The 19,000-nt window shown below is 49.5% G+C and overlaps 2 protein-coding genes across 2 annotated transcripts; one reads left to right on the top strand and one right to left on the bottom strand.

The window, feature by feature from the left end:
- Positions 1–292: 292 nt before the first annotated feature.
- On the bottom strand, positions 293–6,782 carry LOC136437135 (zinc finger and SCAN domain-containing protein 2-like). Its single transcript, XM_066431615.1, has 2 exons — positions 6,763–6,782; positions 293–1,142 (listed from the first exon to the last, which is right to left on the bottom strand). The coding sequence occupies exons 1-2, from the start codon at positions 6,780–6,782 to the stop codon at positions 293–295; spliced, it is 870 nt and encodes a 289-aa protein (XP_066287712.1).
- Positions 6,040–9,486, top strand: LOC136436045 (BTB/POZ domain-containing protein KCTD8-like). The gene has a single exon (XM_066429736.1). The coding sequence runs from the start codon at positions 6,781–6,783 to the stop codon at positions 7,639–7,641; it is 861 nt and encodes a 286-aa protein (XP_066285833.1). The 5' UTR covers positions 6,040–6,780; the 3' UTR covers positions 7,642–9,486.
- Positions 9,487–19,000: the final 9,514 nt, after the last annotated feature.

Below are 19,000 nucleotides of genomic sequence, written 5' to 3' on the forward strand. Positions count from 1 at the left end.
GGTCTATTACAGAAGCGGGGTTTCTCCCATGTGATGCCCCCTCGGAGATAGAGAAGCGGGGTTTCTCCCCTGTGATGCCCCCTCGGAGATAGAGAAGCGGGGTTTCTCCCCTGTGATGCCCCCTCGGAGATAGAGAAGCGGGGTTTCTCCCCCGTGATGCCCCCTCGGAGATAGAGAAGCGGGGTTTCTCCCCTGTGATGCCCCCTCGGAGATAGAGAAGCGGGGTTTCTCCCCCGTGATGCCCCCTCGGAGATAGAGAAGCGGGGTTTCTCCCCTGTGATGCCCCGGTCTATTACAGAAGCGGGGTTTCTCCCATGTGATGCCCCCTCGGAGATAGAGAAGCGGGGTTTCTCCCCCGTGATGCCCCCTCGGAGATAGAGAAGCGGGGTTTCTCCCCTGTGATGCCCCGGTCTATTACAGAAGCGGGGTTTCTCCCATGTGATGCCCCCTCGGAGATAGAGAAGCGGGGTTTCTCCCCTGTGATGCCCCCTCGGAGATAGAGAAGCGGGGTTTCTCCCCTGTGATGCCCCGGTCTATTACAGAAGCGGGGTTTCTCCCCTGTGATGCCCCCTCGGAGATAGAGAAGCGGGGTTTCTCCCCTGTGATGCCCCCTCGGAGATAGAGAAGCGGAGGTTTCCACCCTGTGATGCCCCGGTCTATTACAGAAGCGGGGTTTCTCCCCCGTGATGCCCCCTCGGAGATAGAGAAGCGGGGTTTCTCCCCTGTGATGCCCCGGTCTATTACAGAAGCGGGGTTTCTCCCATGTGATGCCCCCTCGGAGATAGAGAAGCGGGGTTTCTCCCCTGTGATGCCCCCTCGGAGATAGAGAAGCGGGGTTTCTCCCCCGTGATGCCCCCTCGGAGATAGAGAAGCGGAGGTTTCCACCCTGTGATGCCCCCTCGGAGATAGAGAAGCGGGGTTTCTCCCCTGTGATGCCCCGGTCTATTACAGAAGCGGGGTTTCTCCCCCGTGATGCCCCCTTGGAGATAGAGAAGCGGGGTTTCTCCCCTGTGATGCCCCGGTCTATTACAGAAGCGGGGTTTCTCCCCTGTGATGCCCCCTCGGAGATAGAGAAGCGGGGTTTCTCCCCTGTGATGCCCCCTCGGAGATAGAGAAGCGGGGTTTCTCCCCCGTGATGCCCCCTTGGAGATAGAGAAGCGGGGTTTCTCCCCTGTGATGCCCCGGTCTATTACAGAAGCGGGGTTTCTCCCCTGTGATGCCCCCTCGGAGATAGAGAAGCGGGGTTTCTCCCCTGTGATGCCCCGGTCTATTACAGAAGCGGGGTTTCTCCCATGTGATGCCCCCTCGGAGATAGAGAAGCGGGGTTTCTCCCCTGTGATGCCCCCTCGGAGATAGAGAAGCGGGGTTTCTCCCCTGTGATGCCCCCTCGGAGATAGAGAAGCGGGGTTTCCACCCTGTGATGCCCCGGTCTATTACAGAAGCAGGGGTTTCTCCCCCGTGATGCCCCCTTGGAGATAGAGAAGCGGAGGTTTCCACCCTGTGATGCCCCGGTCTATTACAGAAGCAGGGGTTTCTCCCCCGTGATGCCCCCTTGGAGATAGAGAAGCGGGGTTTCTCCCCCGTGATGCCCCCTTGGAGATAGAGAAGCGGAGGTTTCCACCCTGTGATGCCCCGGTCTATTACAGAAGCAGGGGTTTCTCCCCCGTGATGCCCCCTCGGAGATAGAGAAGCGGGGTTTCCACCCTGTGATGCCCCCTCGGAGATAGAGAAGCGGGGTTTCTCCCCTGTGATGCCCCCTCGGAGATAGAGAAGCGGGGTTTCTCCCCTGTGATGCCCCCTCGGAGATAGAGAAGCGGGGGTTTCTCTCCTGTGATGCCCCCTCGGAGATAGAGAAGCGGGGTTTCTCCCCCGTGATGCCCCCTCGGAGATAGAGAAGCGGGGGTTTCTCCCCCGTGATGCCCCCTCGGAGATAGAGAAGCGGGGTTTCTCCCCTGTGATGCCCCGGTCTATTACAGAAGCGGGGTTTCTCCCCCGTGATGCCCCCTCGGAGATAGAGAAGCGGGGTTTCTCCCCTGTGATGCCCCGGTCTATTACAGAAGCGGAGGTTTCTCCCCTGTGATGCCCCCTCGGAGATAGAGAAGCGGGGGTTTCTCCCCTGTGATGCCCCCTCGGAGATAGAGAAGCGGGGTTTCTCCCCTGTGATGCCCCGGTCTGTTACAGAAGCGGGGTTTCTCCCATGTGATGCCCCCTCGGAGATAGAGAAGCGGGGTTTCTCCCCTGTGATGCCCCCTCGGAGATAGAGAAGCGGGGTTTCTCCCCTGTGATGCCCCCTCGGAGATAGAGAAGCGGAGGTTTCTCCCCTGTGATGCCCCGGTCTATTACAGGAACTCATAACGGTAAATCAGGCGCCCGCGATGCAACACATGACCGTTTATAGAAAAAGAATTTCAAACTTTACAACTGGATAAGAGTTCGGAGATTTATTTCCGGACGTTTCGAGTGACAACCATCACTCCTCTTCAGCGTCACTAAAATGAACTAGCAGAACTAACCAGTACTTATTTACAATGTCCGTTTGGTTCATGACTTCAGACGTAGATACAATTCACCCGGGGCGGTTTTCTCTCTGAAAGTTTTTCCCTTCTCGTCAAGTGAAACTGTGATGGCTCCATTGCAAGTGGCTTTCCAATTCACATCCACAGCTCCTCTCTTAACGTTCCATGTGAGAACATCCCTGGGCTGCCCGAGGATCAAAAGGGAACGACTTGACCGCCAGGATCCGGGCCGCAGTTTGATACTTCTGTGGCAGATTCAGATGTGGCGTTATCCGACTCGTGGGGCACAGCCGGGCCTCTACCGGGCCCCGCGGATGGCTGGGAAATAGTAGAAATTGGCCAAATAGAGGGAATAGTGTGCAAAAGGAGTCGGCTACGGAGAGAGGGTCAAATCTGGCAAACTGTACCCCTATAGCAGACTAACTCCTCTTTCATGTTTTTCTGTCTATTTGGCCAATTTCTACTCTTTTCAGCCGCCTCTGGAGCCTGGTGGAGGCTAGCACCGCCGGGCTGGGGACCTTTCAGGCGCTTTCTACCGTTCCTGTAACATGATGGCGGATCAACAGAGAACAACGTTTCATTGGTCCGGCGAATCTTAAGATTTCATACATGAAACAACACCCGTTTAGCGTGTAACGTTTTGTGTACCTTATAGTATAATTGTGATTAAGAGACAGAAAAATTAATGAAAGGCCGTCAATAGTGTTCACGATCTCAGGAGTTTGTTTTTTCATCAATAGTTTGCTGTGTAACAGTGGCTTCCAAAAGAGTCCTGTCTAATTCCCCCGCCCTCCCTCCTTCTTCCAGAGCCACGCCGCCATAATCCCGTTCCACGCAGACGCCTTTAGCCGCGCGCCTGCCGCTATGCAGATAGGCGAGGAGTTCAAAGTAATTATACAAAGGCTAACCGGAGACAGAAACCCGCGTGATAAATCCGGCCCCAGACAGCGCACCGGTTCCGCAAGCCGGCTTATGCTAGGGTCACATTTCCTAACCGGGGCCCGGCCGGGCTGTTTGCGGAAACGAAAAATCAAAGTGTGTGTCAAGAAATTTGCTCAAGCTATGCTCTTAAATAATTTTGGGTACGTTTTGTGTTTCTGTTGTCTTTTATATCATACTTTTCATTCCCAAAGACTGCCCGGCCGGGCCCCGGATTGGAAATGTGAACCTAGCATTACAGAAGCACGGGGCGCGGGAGGTTGGGACGCTTCGTTTGCTAGTCATAAACCGGTTCTTAGGGCCCTGTCACGCTTGTGCGTATATACAAGCCCGAATGAGTTGCGTATTAACATTTGTTTGTTTTAAGTAAAGTTTGAGGGGAAGAAGTTGTTTTCTAATTTGACCCACCGTTGTGCAGCCTAGCGACCGAACCTACGAAATCACTTCTTCGGCTGCAAACTTAACCTAAACCAAAAACATGTTAATACACAACTCATGCGGGCTTGTATATACGCACAAGTGTGACAGGGGCTTTAATGTAACCCTGCACGAAGTCCGCGGATGGAAGGAAGCGCGTTTCATGGATCAGAACTGCAGGCACCTCATCCCGCACACACGGGACCGCCCCTGGGGATCAGAACTGCAGGCACCTCATCCCGCACACATGGGACAGCCCCGGGGATCAGCTCATTTCCTGGTGAAGATGGAAGTTATCGCGAGCTCGCTGCTTCAGCAGTCCGCCGGTTACATAAGAACTCGCGTACTCGGACTGAGCCGGTTACATAAGAACACGCGTACTCGGACTGAGCCGGTTACATCACAAACACGCGTACTCGGACTGAGAACGGCCAATTAAACCCGCCGAGAGGAGTGCAAATATCACTTCTTGCGCACACAGCGCGCTGCCGCCCAATCATCGCCGCCCCACGCACCTGCGGCTGCAATAAACGCGATGTACAAACAAGATATGCGCGAAATAGAATTAGTGGCGGAAGCCTCTTTGATAGGAGGGAGTCTAAATTTAGAAAAATACCTAAAATGGAAAGGTCTTGGGAGACGTTGGACCTGGGTGTGACGTCAGAGGATCACGTGACGTCAGAGGGATCAAGTTCAAGTCCTAGTGGTGACGTCAGAGGAATAACCGGTTCCACCTGTGCCCGGAAAGGCAGGTGGTTCCCGCCTCAGGCAGGCAAAGCGAAGGTCGTGTTTCCGGTTTTAGCTTTTTTTTTCTCTCATAAGGCCACAGCAAGTAAATTTTATGGATGACATCCTCCGCAGACTTCAAAATTAATGAGATAGGAGGAAAAAAAAGCCGGGCCAAAAAAAGCAAGATTCCTATATTTTCAAATTTTGAGATCATAATTCTTGTCAAACAAGAATTGAGGCGACGAAATATGATATCATGACCAACAGGTCTTTTAGTCTTGTATTCATTCATATGTAATATAAAACCTCCTTGAATCAGCAGTAAGCATGTCCTTGTAGATGTGTATACATCTCAATAGACTAACTACAACAAATACAATGCAGAAAATGATTTGTTGTACCATAATCTGAAGCAACTACACTGGCTTTTCATATGCGATGAAACATCTTGTGTATACAGCTCAATTGACTAGAACCCCCCCCCCCCCCCCCCCATTATTTATATAATGTCCTTGCTAGAACAAATGCAGAAAACAGCTTGTTATTATACCATTATGGGCAGGAACTACACTAGGTATTCGTATGCAAGGAAACACCTTAGACTGTCAACGTTTACGACATATTTGGCATGTTGGCAATTTTTGGCATGTTGACCTCCGTCGGAGGGCAATGAAATTTCTTGTTTTTTATTTCGAAATCAGGCGAAAATTAATGAGCGCGCTGATGTCATCCATAAAAATTACTTGCTGTGGCCTAACCAACGAATCGCGTAAGTTTGGCCCGAGTTGTCTTCAAAGTAGGCGAACCGTTACACATCCCAGTAGACGGGATGAGCGGTGAAGCTTGTCGGAACGCGTCATGGGCGGGTAGAACTGGAGCTGACTGCCCCGAGCCACCCAACCCGAGCAAAGTGTTATTACTGTCCAATAAGATAAATGACTTGTCGGAACGCGTTAAGTGTGTAGAACTGAAGCTGACTGCCCCGAGCTACTATCTATCTGTGAGGTAAGTGTTTTACCGTCAATAAGATAAATGTCTTGCCGGAAAGGAAGGGCCACGTCTGAACTTCGATGTTTTTATTCCTGACAGAGGTAGAAGCTGTATATGTGAAATTACCTCCGCGACAGAGATGGAGCTATATAAACCAGGGCTGCTATAGATTTTCCTTCTCTCGCCTCTCCTCAAAACAAGCGGAGACCGGAACAGTTTACCCAATCATCCGACTCAGATCTCAGACCGGCTACGTTCAAAGACGCCGTCTATCATCTCCGGACAACCAATAACATCCCTGTCTCCCTCTCCTCCCGGGGGAGCAGTGCTGAACGCGAACACAACAGCGACTCGCGCGGCGGCCGCGACAGAGACGCAGCGGTCCGGGCACAGCTTCCTCCGCCTGTCTCCAGGGACTCCTGCTGACGCACGCACGCACGCACGGCGCCGCGGTTCCTTTAATACACCTGTCAGATTCTAGTCTCTACCAGACTAACTACGCCGGCTATAGGGAGAATATTTGCCTGGGTTTCATTTGCAAGCTCCGTTATGCTAGGGTCACATTTCCCAACCGGGGCCCGGCCGGGCTGTTTGCGGAAACGAAAAATTTAACTTTATGTCAATAAATTTGCACAAGCTATGCTCTTAAATAATTTTGGGTACGTTTTGTGTTTTTGTTGTCGTTTATATAATACTTTTCGTTCTCAAAGACCGCCCGGCCGGGCCCCGGATTGGAATTAGGACCAAGGCATTACGTGGGCGAAATGTGATTTTCACCACGGACTGACTTTACTGGCTAATAATTCCTTTTTCTGACAAATTCTCCGATCCATGCATACACCCGTAGGAGGGCCTGGTGGAGGCTAGCCAGATTCCTCGCCCAGCCGGCCCAACGCGGAGCCACGTGAGCCACACGGAGGCGGGGCTGCAGCTGGATTGGTCGGCAGGACGAGCCTTCTCAATACCCTGAGCTCCGACTGAAGTCTCACGGAGCGGTTTCCTTTAATTACTTTTACTGCGGATCCGCGTAGTACGCAGGCAAGCAGAGTAGGCACATCCGCAGAGCTGCGGACTCAAGGGGAAATACAGGCAGATAAGGCTGTACTGAAGCAGGAATACAGACAGATAAAACAGTACTGAAGACTCACGGCTGGTGCTAGGCCGTACAAACCAGGCGCTGGCTGGAAGCATGTCGAGTCAGAGGGAAGCGTTCCCCGGCGTGGTCGAGCTGAACGTGGGCGGCACGAGCTACACCACGGCCGTGGAGACGTTACGGCGCCACCCGGACTCGCTCCTCGGGCAGATGTTCGCGGAGGGCCGAGGGAGCGCCGCGGAGGGCCCGGGGAACCCGCTGCCGAGGGACGGGAGGGGCTGCTACTTCCTGGACCGGGACGGGCAGCTGTTCCGGTACGTTCTGGACTTCCTGCGGACGGACAGGCTCCTGCTGCCCGCCGGGTTCGCGGAGAAGGACCGGCTCCGGCTCGAGGCGGAGCACTTCCAGCTGAAGGACATGGTCGCCGCCCTGGCTAGGAACACCAGCGGGGCGTCCGTGCCGCAGTGCCCGCAGTGCGGCCGCGCGACGCTGCCGCCCCTCCAGCACAAACCCGCCGCGGCGACGGGCGAGGCGGCCCCGACCAGCCCCGCCAAGCAGGACGCCAAGAAGCCCGGCTTCGTCACCATCGGCTACTGCGGCACCTTCGCCTTCGGGCCCAACGGCGTCACCGACGTCAAGTTCCGCAAGCTGACGCGCATCTTCGTCTGCGGCAAGGTGAACGTGACGCGGGAGGTGTTCGGCGACACGCTGAACGAGTCCCGCGACCCTGACCGCGGCATGCCGGACCGCTACACGTCCCGCTTCTACCTGAAGCACACCTACCTGGAGCAGGCCTTCGACATGCTGGCCGAGGCGGGCTTCAAGCTGGCGTCTGCGGCGGCGAACGGCACGAGCTACGGCAGCGTGCAGTCAGCGGGGCCGGGCAGCACGGGCGGCGTGCACGAAGCGGAGCGCGCCTGGGGCCACTACAACGAGTTCGTGTTCCAGCGGGAGTAGAGCGGACCACCGTACAGGTGTACCACAGTACAGGTGTACCACAGTACATATGTACCACGGTACAGGTGTGCCATAGCGCGCCTGGGGCCACTACAACGAGTTCGTGTTCCAGCGGGAGTAGAGCGGACCACAGTACAGGTGTACCACAGTACAGGTGTACCACAGTACAGGTGTACCACAGTACAGGTGTACCATAGCGCGCCTGGGGCCACTACAACGAGTTCGTGTTCCAGCGGGAGTAGACCGCTGGCTGAAACCGCGCCGTCGTATGGGGTAAGGAGTGGGGAATTAGGGCAACAAAAGGACGGACAATTGGCTGGGAGAATGAGCCCGCGGGAAGGGCGTCATTTCTCCTTGGAGCTTGACCTGCGAGGGCGAATGCTACCCCGTGTTCTCCAAACTCAAATGGCAAACATTTTTCTAATTGGTTTAATCTTATTTTTTTCATCAAGCGTACACCCGTAGTACGATGTACCTCTACTAAGGTAGAGCTGCACTAAGGTACACCTGTACTAGGATAACATGAACGATGGTACACATGTACTATGGTACACACGAACTATGGTACACCTGTACTATGGTACCCATGTGCTAAGGTACACATGAACTATGGTACGCCGGTGCTATGGTACACCGGTACTATAGTACACCTGAACTATGGTACACGTGTACTATGGTACACCGGTACTATAGTACACCTGAAATATGGTTCACGTGTACTATGGTACCCTTGTTATATGGTACACCTGAACTATGGTACATTTTTACTATGGTACACCTATATTATGGTACAACTGTCGGCACGTATAAAAATCCGTGAAATAGAATTTGACGGAATATGGGAAGATTTCAATATAAACGTGGCGTCACGAACACTCATATGAGTTCTGGATTATCACGGGCTGGACATTAGGACGAGATTTTCTGCTGCGGCACACCTGGACGCTATACCTGTACGGACACATATACGGCATACCTTTGCGGACACCTGTACGGACACCTGCTGGCATCTAAGCGTGAGTGACTTTCCGTTGAATTATGTATGATATCCACGCTGACGTGTCGTCATGGTAACTAGCTGCACTCCAGCGAAATTTTCTCCATGTGGACAAAAACATCGGAACGAGTTTTTGCGCTTCAGCATAGACGCTATGTATGTTTCCCCAGTGTGCGTGATTTACAGACTTTCAACTGGACGCTAGATATCGTGGCCAACATGATGAACATTTCTGTGACTTGTTCCAGAGACTACATGATAACAAAACACCATTATTACCGACCAGCTTTGTTTGAAACATTGAACGGAACGGTGTGTTTTTGCTATACTTTTAAATCATTGGTTTCAATATTCAACTAGCCTGGAAGTAGATACCTAATGTGTCTTGAAAACAAGTTCATGTAGTATTCAGCTTCTTGTCCGTATGTACTCGTGGTTTGATGAAACTGTGGGCGAAACAAGATTAAGATATAGAAAAAAGAGCCACGTTCCGATGGTTGATTACCGGTAGAATGTAGTTAAGAAACCGAATTTTGCCTTCAAGGCCGCAACCCAAACAAACACCTTGTAGAAAAGCCTGGTATATAATGTTTACCCTGCAATCCAGCCAGTCCAGCGCGGTGATTAAAAGTACACATTGGTGCGAATGATATCGAATACGGGTGATACTAGAGATTCTACTGTTGGCAACGGCAAAATGTCAGGCTGTGAAACGTGCGTTTTTATGTTTAAAATTGAACTTGTTGCTCCCTTCATACTACAGGGACAGGATATAGATAAATACTAAACTTTATCCACAACAATTATACAAGGAACAAAGTATGGCATCTACTGGTACATATATATATATATATATACGTCACGTCACATCCGGCAGCAGCCGTGCCGATAATTCTTTACATAATTTGTACACAAATTACTGAGACAGATCAACAGGACCATTGCCAATGTTTGATATTGCAATATACCCTGTGCCTGCAGAGATACAATATATATATATATATATATATATATATATATATATATATATATATATATATATATATATATATATATATATATATATATATATATATATATATATATATATATATATATATATATTGTATCTCTGCAGGCACAGGGTATATTGCAATATCAAACATTGGCAATGGTCCTGTTGATTTGTCTCAGTAATTTGTGTACAAATTATGTAAAGAATTATCGGCACGGCTGCTGCCGGATGTGACGTGGACGCTCGTCATGGCGGCCTGCTACCGGATGTGACGTACCCGCTCGTCGCGGTGGTTGGAATGTGGAGTGTTTCCTGACAGGCACTTAATGCATCGCTATGGTTAAAGACTCTGTACATTTCTGTATCGTGATGGACCAAATAGAATAATGCCTGCCGGCCGCATCATGACCTGGGCAGGACTTCTTTACCGATCGAAGGTCGGCCGGAAGAGACGCCCCTTTAACACGTGTACATTGGGCAGTGATCGCTAACAGGGGGAATGTACATTCTATAAAGGTGGTTAAGAGTAACAGTTCTCCTGTGGTGCCGTGTTTGAATAAACGTACCTGTCTGCAAAAACGATAGACACGACGTACCGTCGAACAGTTAGACGGAAAGAGATCGCGTCCTTGCGGACGGAACTGAAATAAACCCAGCCTCGGTGCGGCAAAGGGAATCACGAGTCCTTGTGTTTTGTGACTCGGACTGTCTCTATGGGGCAGGCAGAACGTCCGTGTGTTGTGTGTCGGGTGCTACAAAATAACTAGAATGACTAACTGTAACCGTTCACAAAACCGTGATGTACATTAATCCACTGCCTTGTCGTTCATCAATCCACGGCCATGACTAATTAATCACGGCCGTGACATTCACCAATCCACGGCCGTGACGTTCATCAAACCACGACCGTGACGTTCATCAATCCACGGCCGCGACGTTCATCGATTCACGCCCTGACGTTCATCAATCCACGGCCGTGACGTTCATCAATCCACGGCCGCGACGTTCATCGATTCACGCCCTGACGTTCATCAATCCACGGCCGTGACGTTCATCAATCCACGGCCGTGACGTTCATCAATCCACGGCCGTGACGTTCATCAATCCACGGCCGTGACGTTCATCAATCCACGGCCGTGACGTTCATCAATCCACGGCCGTGACGTTCATCAACCCCCGTCCCGAGCCAGACCCGATTGTCTGAGCAGTCAGGCGACGCCAGAGCGGAATTATGATGCCGGCGTATCAGCCGTGATCAGACGGTTTATGGGAATTTGCCAACCCGGACGCACAGTTAATCACATTTTCCAATTAATTCTGAATTGCCTTCGGGATATCGCTGTTATGGTTGGGCTGTTATCAGAAGCCCGGTCATGTTTGCTGCACGATAATGTTTCGGTCCCGATTTGAAAAGGGGCCCCGCCGGGGAGTTTACGGGCTGTTTGTTGGAATCTTCGGGCGTGACCCCTACGTGACCCCTACGTGGCCCCGCGGGACACCCTGCGGCTGTCGGGCTCTTCTTGGGCCCCGCCGGGACCCCGAATCATTTTAACCCGGCCTTAGTATAAACGCGGGACCCGGTAACAAATAGACGCCGTGAGCTGATCGTGCGAGCACCGGGACAAATTTGTGACTTAGGGGCTAAGCCGGGACTACACGACGGGAACCGGCGCAATTGGGACTTAAGCATTATAAGCTGGCGCGAGCAGATTGGGGGCATTCTGGGCCATTCCTGGACGTGCCGCATAAACCTCAGGCTTCAAGTGGCAGCTGCTGGTGACCGGGGCAGTTTCAGCAGTGGGAAAATGACAGTAGAGCCTTATTGACGGTCGTGTCTGTTCTACACCCACTGGAAGTTCTCAGCAAGAAAATTCCGCCGACTGCACTCATACTCTCACTCCTAACTCTCACTCTCACTGCGCAGTTTACGCCATTTCACCGGGAGGCGCCGGCTAAAATGAAATCTTGCATCAATTTCCGAAGTGCAAAATGTAATCATTTGATTCTTTGTAAAGTCTGTTCAATCTGACCTTGACGCAAATGGCGGCTGAAGGTCACGGCGAGGACGCAGACAATTACCGGGTTATTCCTGCCTGACGTTGGAACCTGGGATTACGGGGGGGGGGGGTGAACTCTGCGCACAAATTGCCATGATGAGTAATGACTATACGTCTGGTTCGATAGTCGTGATGATGGTAATTGCTGAGGACTCGTCTGTAACTCTGGGAGCAGGGCAATCAGGGATGACAGACTTCACGGTGATCAGACACAGACACATAGGTACACACACACACACACACACACACACACACACACACACACACACACACACACACACACACCTGTACAAACATACAGAGAGACTTACGCCACACACAGAGACTTGCACACACACACAAACACAAAGACAAACACACACATACACACACAGACATACACACACATACAAACACACACACACAAACATATACGCAAACACATACACAAACACACAAACACATGATACAGACACACACACACGCATGGTATAGACACACACACACACACACACCAAATCCATACTCCCCTTGCGTGAGGTGCGTGTTTGAAGTAATAAATACTGACTGCAAGTTCGACAGATCAAGGGGGCTAAAATCAGATTTTAACCTCATTGGACAGATCGACATCAATGCCCGGTTCTGTAGTCTCCAGGTGCGCCACTTGATGTAAACGTATCAATATTGTTGAAAGTAATGTTGAAAGTGTTGAAGTGTTGGCATAGACTGCACTGCGATCCCGTTGAAGCTGGGAACCTCAGCACGTGTTTGATAGTCTGTGGCCGTTTCTAATAGAGTAGAGCACTTCTGAAGGCGAGGCTGATTCTAGTCTCCCATCTCCTGTGCACGCCTGCCGGGAGGTCCTTCTAGCCTCTACCCGACTAACCGCGCCGGCTATAGGGAGAACATTTGCCGGGGGACTTTGGCCATGGAGGGTTTCATTCGCAGGCGCATATCTGACGCTCTCTCCGTAGCCGACTCCCTTCATACACTTAACTCTATTTGGCAAATTTCTACTATTTTCCCATCGACCCGCGGAGGCTGGTCGAGCCTAGGTCCGTCACTGTTGATCTTCTCGTTTAGGGAACGATCCCTTCTGTTGCGATATCGTTTAGGGAACGATCCCTTCTGTTGCGATATCAAGAGACCCACCGGCGAGACTTCTGTAACGGACATAAAGTTTATCATGGGATGTATAAACCTTTATGAACATCAATACGCCGGCTTACATAAATTCGCACTTTGAAAAACAGTGTTTTTTTTATATCTCTAGTGCAGCCACCCCCCCCCCCCCCCCGTATGCACAGTTTAGATGTACACGAGTGCATTATATTGGGCGATATTGGGTTGCATATTTGTTTGGACGTATCTTTTCCGGTGTCGGAATTATGTACCCTGGTGTAAACATGTTAGTAGAATGTTAGTGTAGGTGTCAGGAAGGGCCATATTTGGAGTGTAGGAGGCCAATAGGCTGGCGAGAGCAACCTGATTGGTCACTGGATATATTACAGTTGGGACACAATCTAAACAACAGTCAGTTGGGGCACTGTTGAAGCAATGTCGCCTACAGTCAGGGAAATGCCGGTATTCCTGAAAGTACTACAGCTTTATTCCGGTCACCCCAACGGTACGCCCCGGCCTGCCGCACGGATGCAGTTCGCAATGCATTGTTCCCCGCACGGATGCAGTTCGCAATGCATTGTTCCCCGCACTGCTAGTTACCAGCATCCATGTCATCTTCGGTCAGATATAAACTGTTACAGTCACGGCAAACACCAACTGCTGAACCCCTGACGTCATACCGACATTCAGAGTGGATAAATGCGACCATTACAAACTGTGATACCTTCAAATGTCAAACAACCAAATACAGGCGGGTGCCTAACGCGCAGGATATGATCTATATGGTGATATAAACCGCTGCAGTGACCAAACCGGTAAAAGTATCTCGGCTGACATTAAGACGGATAAATGTGGCCATTAGGCGCAGTAATGCGCGTTAATGTCAAACATTCGTGTAGCCGCGAGTAAATAACACGCAGGAACGGCTTTCGGTTAAAAGTACGAGAATCCATCTCTGCGCAAGGGGGCAGAACTAAACCTCGGAGTTATGGCTATCACCAGGAAGAGATCCTCTCTACGTGAGACAAGGCCGTTGGAAGATTGTCGGGCCACTAAAGGGAGCGTAAGCATCATTAAGAGATCATTCAGCAGCTCTCTGAAACTATGTGGACATTTGTAGCTCTTCTGTCTGTAACACCATCTCGTACATATGGTGATTTCCGAAGACTATGATACACGTTCATGGCTAAGTGCGCCACCACACTGCCCCTCTTGATCTTATTGCCTTCTTTGATATCTTTAGAAATTAAAAGAAACGAAAACAAAGGTTCCAGACGCTTGTTACACAAGCTAAACGACACACACTGTTGCTAACTACACACACTGTTGCTTGCACGCAGCGCATTATCCTAAAAACCATTCAAGGTCCTCAAATTACGTCTGATGCAGGGGTAGGATTTGTGACGGAATCGGCAGCCACTCAGACAGCGTGTGTCGTGCAGGGCCGCTCAGATGTATATGCAACTGGTTGCCACGGTAGGGCTCCGTCCGTTAAGTAAGTAAGAACCTAAATCCGGGCTATTCAGACGGTTACCCGGAAATGGACGAAGTTTAAACCTAAATCCAGGCTCTTCAGACTAATAACCGGAAATGGACTAAGTTTGAACCTAAATCCGGGCTCTTCAGACCCAGTTAACCGGAAATGGACTAAGTTTGAACCTAAATCCGGGCTCTTTAAACCCGGTTACCCGGAAATGGACTAAGTTTGAACCTAAACCCGGTAACCGGAAATGGACTAAGTTTAAACCTAAATCCGGGCTCTTCAGACCGGTAACCGGAAATGGACTAAGTTTAAACCTAAATCCGGGCTCTCCAGACCGTGGCGTACCCGGATGTATCCAGGATGTGACGTCAGGGGACCTGCACCAAGCCGTTTTTTAGGTTTAGCTTCATATCCGGTGCACAAGTTTGAACCACACTCCCGGCAGCGGCGTGCAATGCAAGGATGGGGCCAGGTGCGCTGTGACGTCATCCCTAGTTTCAGCATTAAATCCACGTTTTCCGGTGTCTTTAAACTGCGCCAAGACGGAAGTGTTAAACCTTATCAGCAAGCTGTTCTCTAAATGTCGTAACGTGCGTCCACTTTATATTCAACTCACGTCCGTTTCTCTTTCCCCTACGTTGATAATATTGGGTAATTTATATCGACGCCGCATCTTCAAAGTTGCCCAGTGTCTTTATTTCAGCAGACTCACTAAGGCGCGTCTCTGGGGGCGTTTGTAAATTGGGCTATGCACAGAAACCATCGCGTGCAGAAATCGCGACAGGCCGTGATTATGGTTACATAGAAGAACTTTATTGCACGACAATTGTACATGGTACAGAGTATGGCAAGAATTCGTAAACATAATACAAAGTAGGAGTATAGAATAAAACTTAACATCCTAATTACTGATACAATACAATAAGGGCTAGTATATGTTTTGATATAGCATCCTAATTACTAATACAATACAATAAGGGCTAGCATACATTTCGATATAGCGTAACAGTTATGATCGAGTTGGTTTAATCATTAGTTTCGGTATTTTTCCTAATATGAAAGCAGTCGTTAAGATGTTTACCTATTTTCGTATTGTTGGGATTGCTGCATTTAAATATATACTCAAAACGGTCGATAGTATCGATACTCTTAAAATTTGTACTTGTTTTGAGAAATGTGAATAAATTTTTAAGTAAAACATCATATCTAGAGCATTCCATTACAAAGTGAAATTCATCTTCAATTTTCGTTGGACAATATGGGCAAAACCTTTGGTCAGGGGCTATATTGTGATATATCAGGTCAGCTCAGGCAGTCAGGCGTGGGTAAAGTGGGGTAGTTACAGACCTGCAGTGCGGCGGGCTGGTCGCGATGATTACCGTCATCTTCCTGCTTTCATCTCCCGCGGAGGGAAGATTGGGTAGGAGACCTGAGCAGTGGGAAAACGGTTCTGTGTGGATATGTCCGGAAACCTGAACACCGTGTTTAGCCTGTTCAACCCGACACCGAGCACAGCGTTAACTACACCGTGTTGAATAAATGTAGATTTTACCTTCTTCAAGAATAAAGGTTATTCCGTCTTCAAGAATGTAACTTATATCGTCTTCAAGAATGTAAATTCTACCGTCTGGAATACCGCAGATTATCACGCCTTTAAGAATGTAGATTTTACCGTCTTTAAGAATGTAGATTATATCATCTTCAAGAAGGTAGGTTATTCCGTTTGTTTTCAAGAATGTAGATTTTAAATTGTGAGATAATAACGTCTTCAAGAATAAAGATTATAGCGTCTTCAAGAATGTAGCTTATGACGCCTTCAATATGGTAGATTCTACCATCTTCAAGAGTGTATATCATATCGTCTTAAGGCAAAAACTATAAGGCAAAAACTAACCCTACGACCTGAGAAGTGTTTGCCGCAGAGGAAACATCATCTTGTCGCCAGTAAATGTCAAAATGCAAGTAGTTTTCTTGCGGCTTTGAGGAAGGTATCATAAGAGATTCGAGGCTCGTTGCTGAAATCTTGAACGTCTTGCTCGCCGCCAAGACTATAATATGAAACCGACCGTCAGGCGTTTTGATCTGTCCGGTTGAATGCCATATATGGCTGCCAAACGGGTGCAGATATGAGTTCAATGCGTCACATCTTAATGAACGTTCTGCGTGACGTACTTGGACTACCTTGGATGACTTTGATTATTATCGCGCAGCAGTTATTATATAAGGCAACCCAATCAATATTTGGGCCCGAAAATCGGATTATGAAAGTCAATCTATTTAGTCATTTCTCCAGAATGATTCTATACATGATTGGTTCAAACAACACTATCACCATGTATAGCGACGTCCATGATGCAAAAAAAATGACTTCTTGTAATGTGAGAATCTCCAAAAATCGTCGCCAGGGTTCTTGTAGGCCTGTTTTGGCACGGTTTTAAGATGTTCAAAGCATGACGTTATAACACACATATGCTAGACAGTGATGGTAAATGGCACTACAGATTTCAGCATTTTTTTTTTAAATTTCCATCTTTTGGTCCCTATTATTGCTTTGGTTGCCTTTACAGACACAGGATATTTCAGGCAGGCTGGCTACAAGGTCTGTAGCATGATTGCTTGTCCGGGTGCCCCCACCAACCCACTCCTCCCGCTACCCCCTTACCCCCCCCCTTACCCCCTCCCCAACCCCACACACAGCAACCCCGCTATCCCCTTACCCCCCTACACACACACACACCCCCCCAACACACACAGCAACCCCCACTATCCGTCAAGGACCTCCCGGCCCCACGGGCTGCACCGAGACTCTTCAAGCAGCGACAGCAACACACGCTCTAATGACGGTAGTTGCAGTTCCTGCGGAGAACTTAGTAAAAACGCCCTGGTGATCAATCTTGTGGACCAGTCACCTCAATTACCGGCACTTTCACTCATCAGACGTAATTAAAACATCAGTCATCACGGAAGGAAGGCGCGACGCGTTCCCTCGCCAGACGCAGCATCCCGGAAGGACGCGGGTCATATTTCCCCGGATAATGGCATGTCGCCGGCGGCAGAGCGACCGGCTTCAAACTGATCGAAATTCCGTCACCGAGCGGAGATAAACCCTCCATGTCAAGGACAAGACAACGCAAAATAAACCTGTTTGTGGCGTGAAGGCATTTGGACAGACCGTGTGGTAAATTTCCCAGTTGGTTTCCACGTTTTAGATGACACTATAATCTGTAAAATACAGCTGAAGGCGTAGTCACATAGGCCATGCTTTGTCGTAAGTCATGTTTTTCCATTATGGGGCAGTCATATAAGCTATGTATTGTGATCCAGACGTAGTCACCTAAGCCATGTTTTATCATCCGGGCACAATTTGGCTCAATGTTGATCTGGGTGGCATCAAGGCTTAGTCGTCGTCACTGTCTGTAAGAGAAATCACAATGAAGCACGCATCAATAATACATGCACTTAAGTGGCTCCCTCCAGCAGTGTGTTTTTATGTGTGTGTATGTGGGAGGGGGTTCTATGTGTGTGTGTGTGTGCGTGTGTGTTTGTGCGTGCGTGTGTGTGTGTGCGTGTGTGTGTGTGCGCGTGTGTGTGTATGATTGTGTGTATGTGTGTGTGCGCGCGTGTGTGTGTGTGTGTTTGTGTGTGTGTGTGTGTGTGTCTGTGTGTGTGTAGGGTGGTCAATGTTAACGTTGATAGTAAAGCAGGAGAGTGGAATCCATGCTCTGTGGCTGAGCGTGAACCGTGGGAGTGGCTTCGCCACCAGTGAGAACTGCAGGTAGTGAATGACAGGATCATTCCGCCCTTCCCTCTCACGGCCGCCCGGAAACAGGTTGCCTATATTCAGCCGCCGCCAATTACCTCCTGTCCCTCCGCTAGTCAGGCTCATTCGCCTCGTCTCCTTCGCGCTGCAGCCGGGACAATAACCGGGCCCGGGGGACAGGGAAGAGCAGGGCGCTTTTGTCTGGGGCTGGCTTCTCGGAAGATTCGCTGTTATGAAGCCGTGGTGAAAGAGACACCCACTCATGGCCTAGGAAAATTGATGTCCTGTTTTCGATTATCGTCCTGAAAAAAATTCTTGTAGATTCCGGCCTTAGTGGTCCAACAACTCTGATACAATTTAGCAAATTGTATAACTGAAATACATATCATATTTCGGCCCGAGTGACCTAAGCCTTCCAACAACTATGATACAATTTAGCATATTGTATACCTTAAGTACATCAGGACAATTGTATTTCTAACATCATATTGTAATCACACAAATATACGCTGTACAAGCAAAAGCACAACGCCTCCATTTTCATGGAGGTAATAAACTGAACAAGGTACGATGTTATCTTCAAGAGCACCCTTACATCATCTGTTCAAAGCCCTCATCAAACAGTGCTCCAAGTTAAGTCAACTCAAAGCCTTTATTTCTTTTGAATGCTCCAGTGTTTGAAATTAAGAAATTCCGTTTTCGATTTTATCATTATGATGTCCGAAATAGGCTGAGGTCTGTAGGTTGTTGCCGGTGCAGCTCGGCCTGAGACTAAGCCAGCCTCTCGCACCTAATTTGTAGCAAAGCGCGATGGCGTGTCCGAGAAAACAACTTGAAAAGAGCAGACACGTTATATAAGGGTTAGGCTCAGATATTATTGATGGCTGCTTTGGTGTCCGGCACCTTTGGTATATTTGCATGAATTTCCTTACCAAGAAGAAAGGTTCTTTAACATGAAATGACTTGA

The sequence above is a fragment of the Branchiostoma lanceolatum genome, chromosome 6 (genome assembly GCF_035083965.1).
Source record: "Branchiostoma lanceolatum isolate klBraLanc5 chromosome 6, klBraLanc5.hap2, whole genome shotgun sequence".
In the NCBI taxonomy this organism is placed as follows: Eukaryota; Metazoa; Chordata; class Leptocardii; order Amphioxiformes; family Branchiostomatidae; genus Branchiostoma; species Branchiostoma lanceolatum.

Excerpts from the sequence above, each read along its gene's own strand:
- LOC136436045 (XM_066429736.1), top strand. The coding sequence starts at position 6,781 with ATGTCGAGTCAGAGGGAAGCGTTCCCCGGCGTGGTCGAGCTGAACGTG.
- LOC136437135 (XM_066431615.1), bottom strand. The coding sequence starts at position 6,782 with ATGCTTCCAGCCAGCGCCTG. Across the intron at positions 1,143-6,762 it reads ATGCTTCCAGCCAGCGCCTG|GGGGCATCACGGGGGAGAAA; the intron begins GTTTGTACGGCC and ends TCTATCTCCAAG.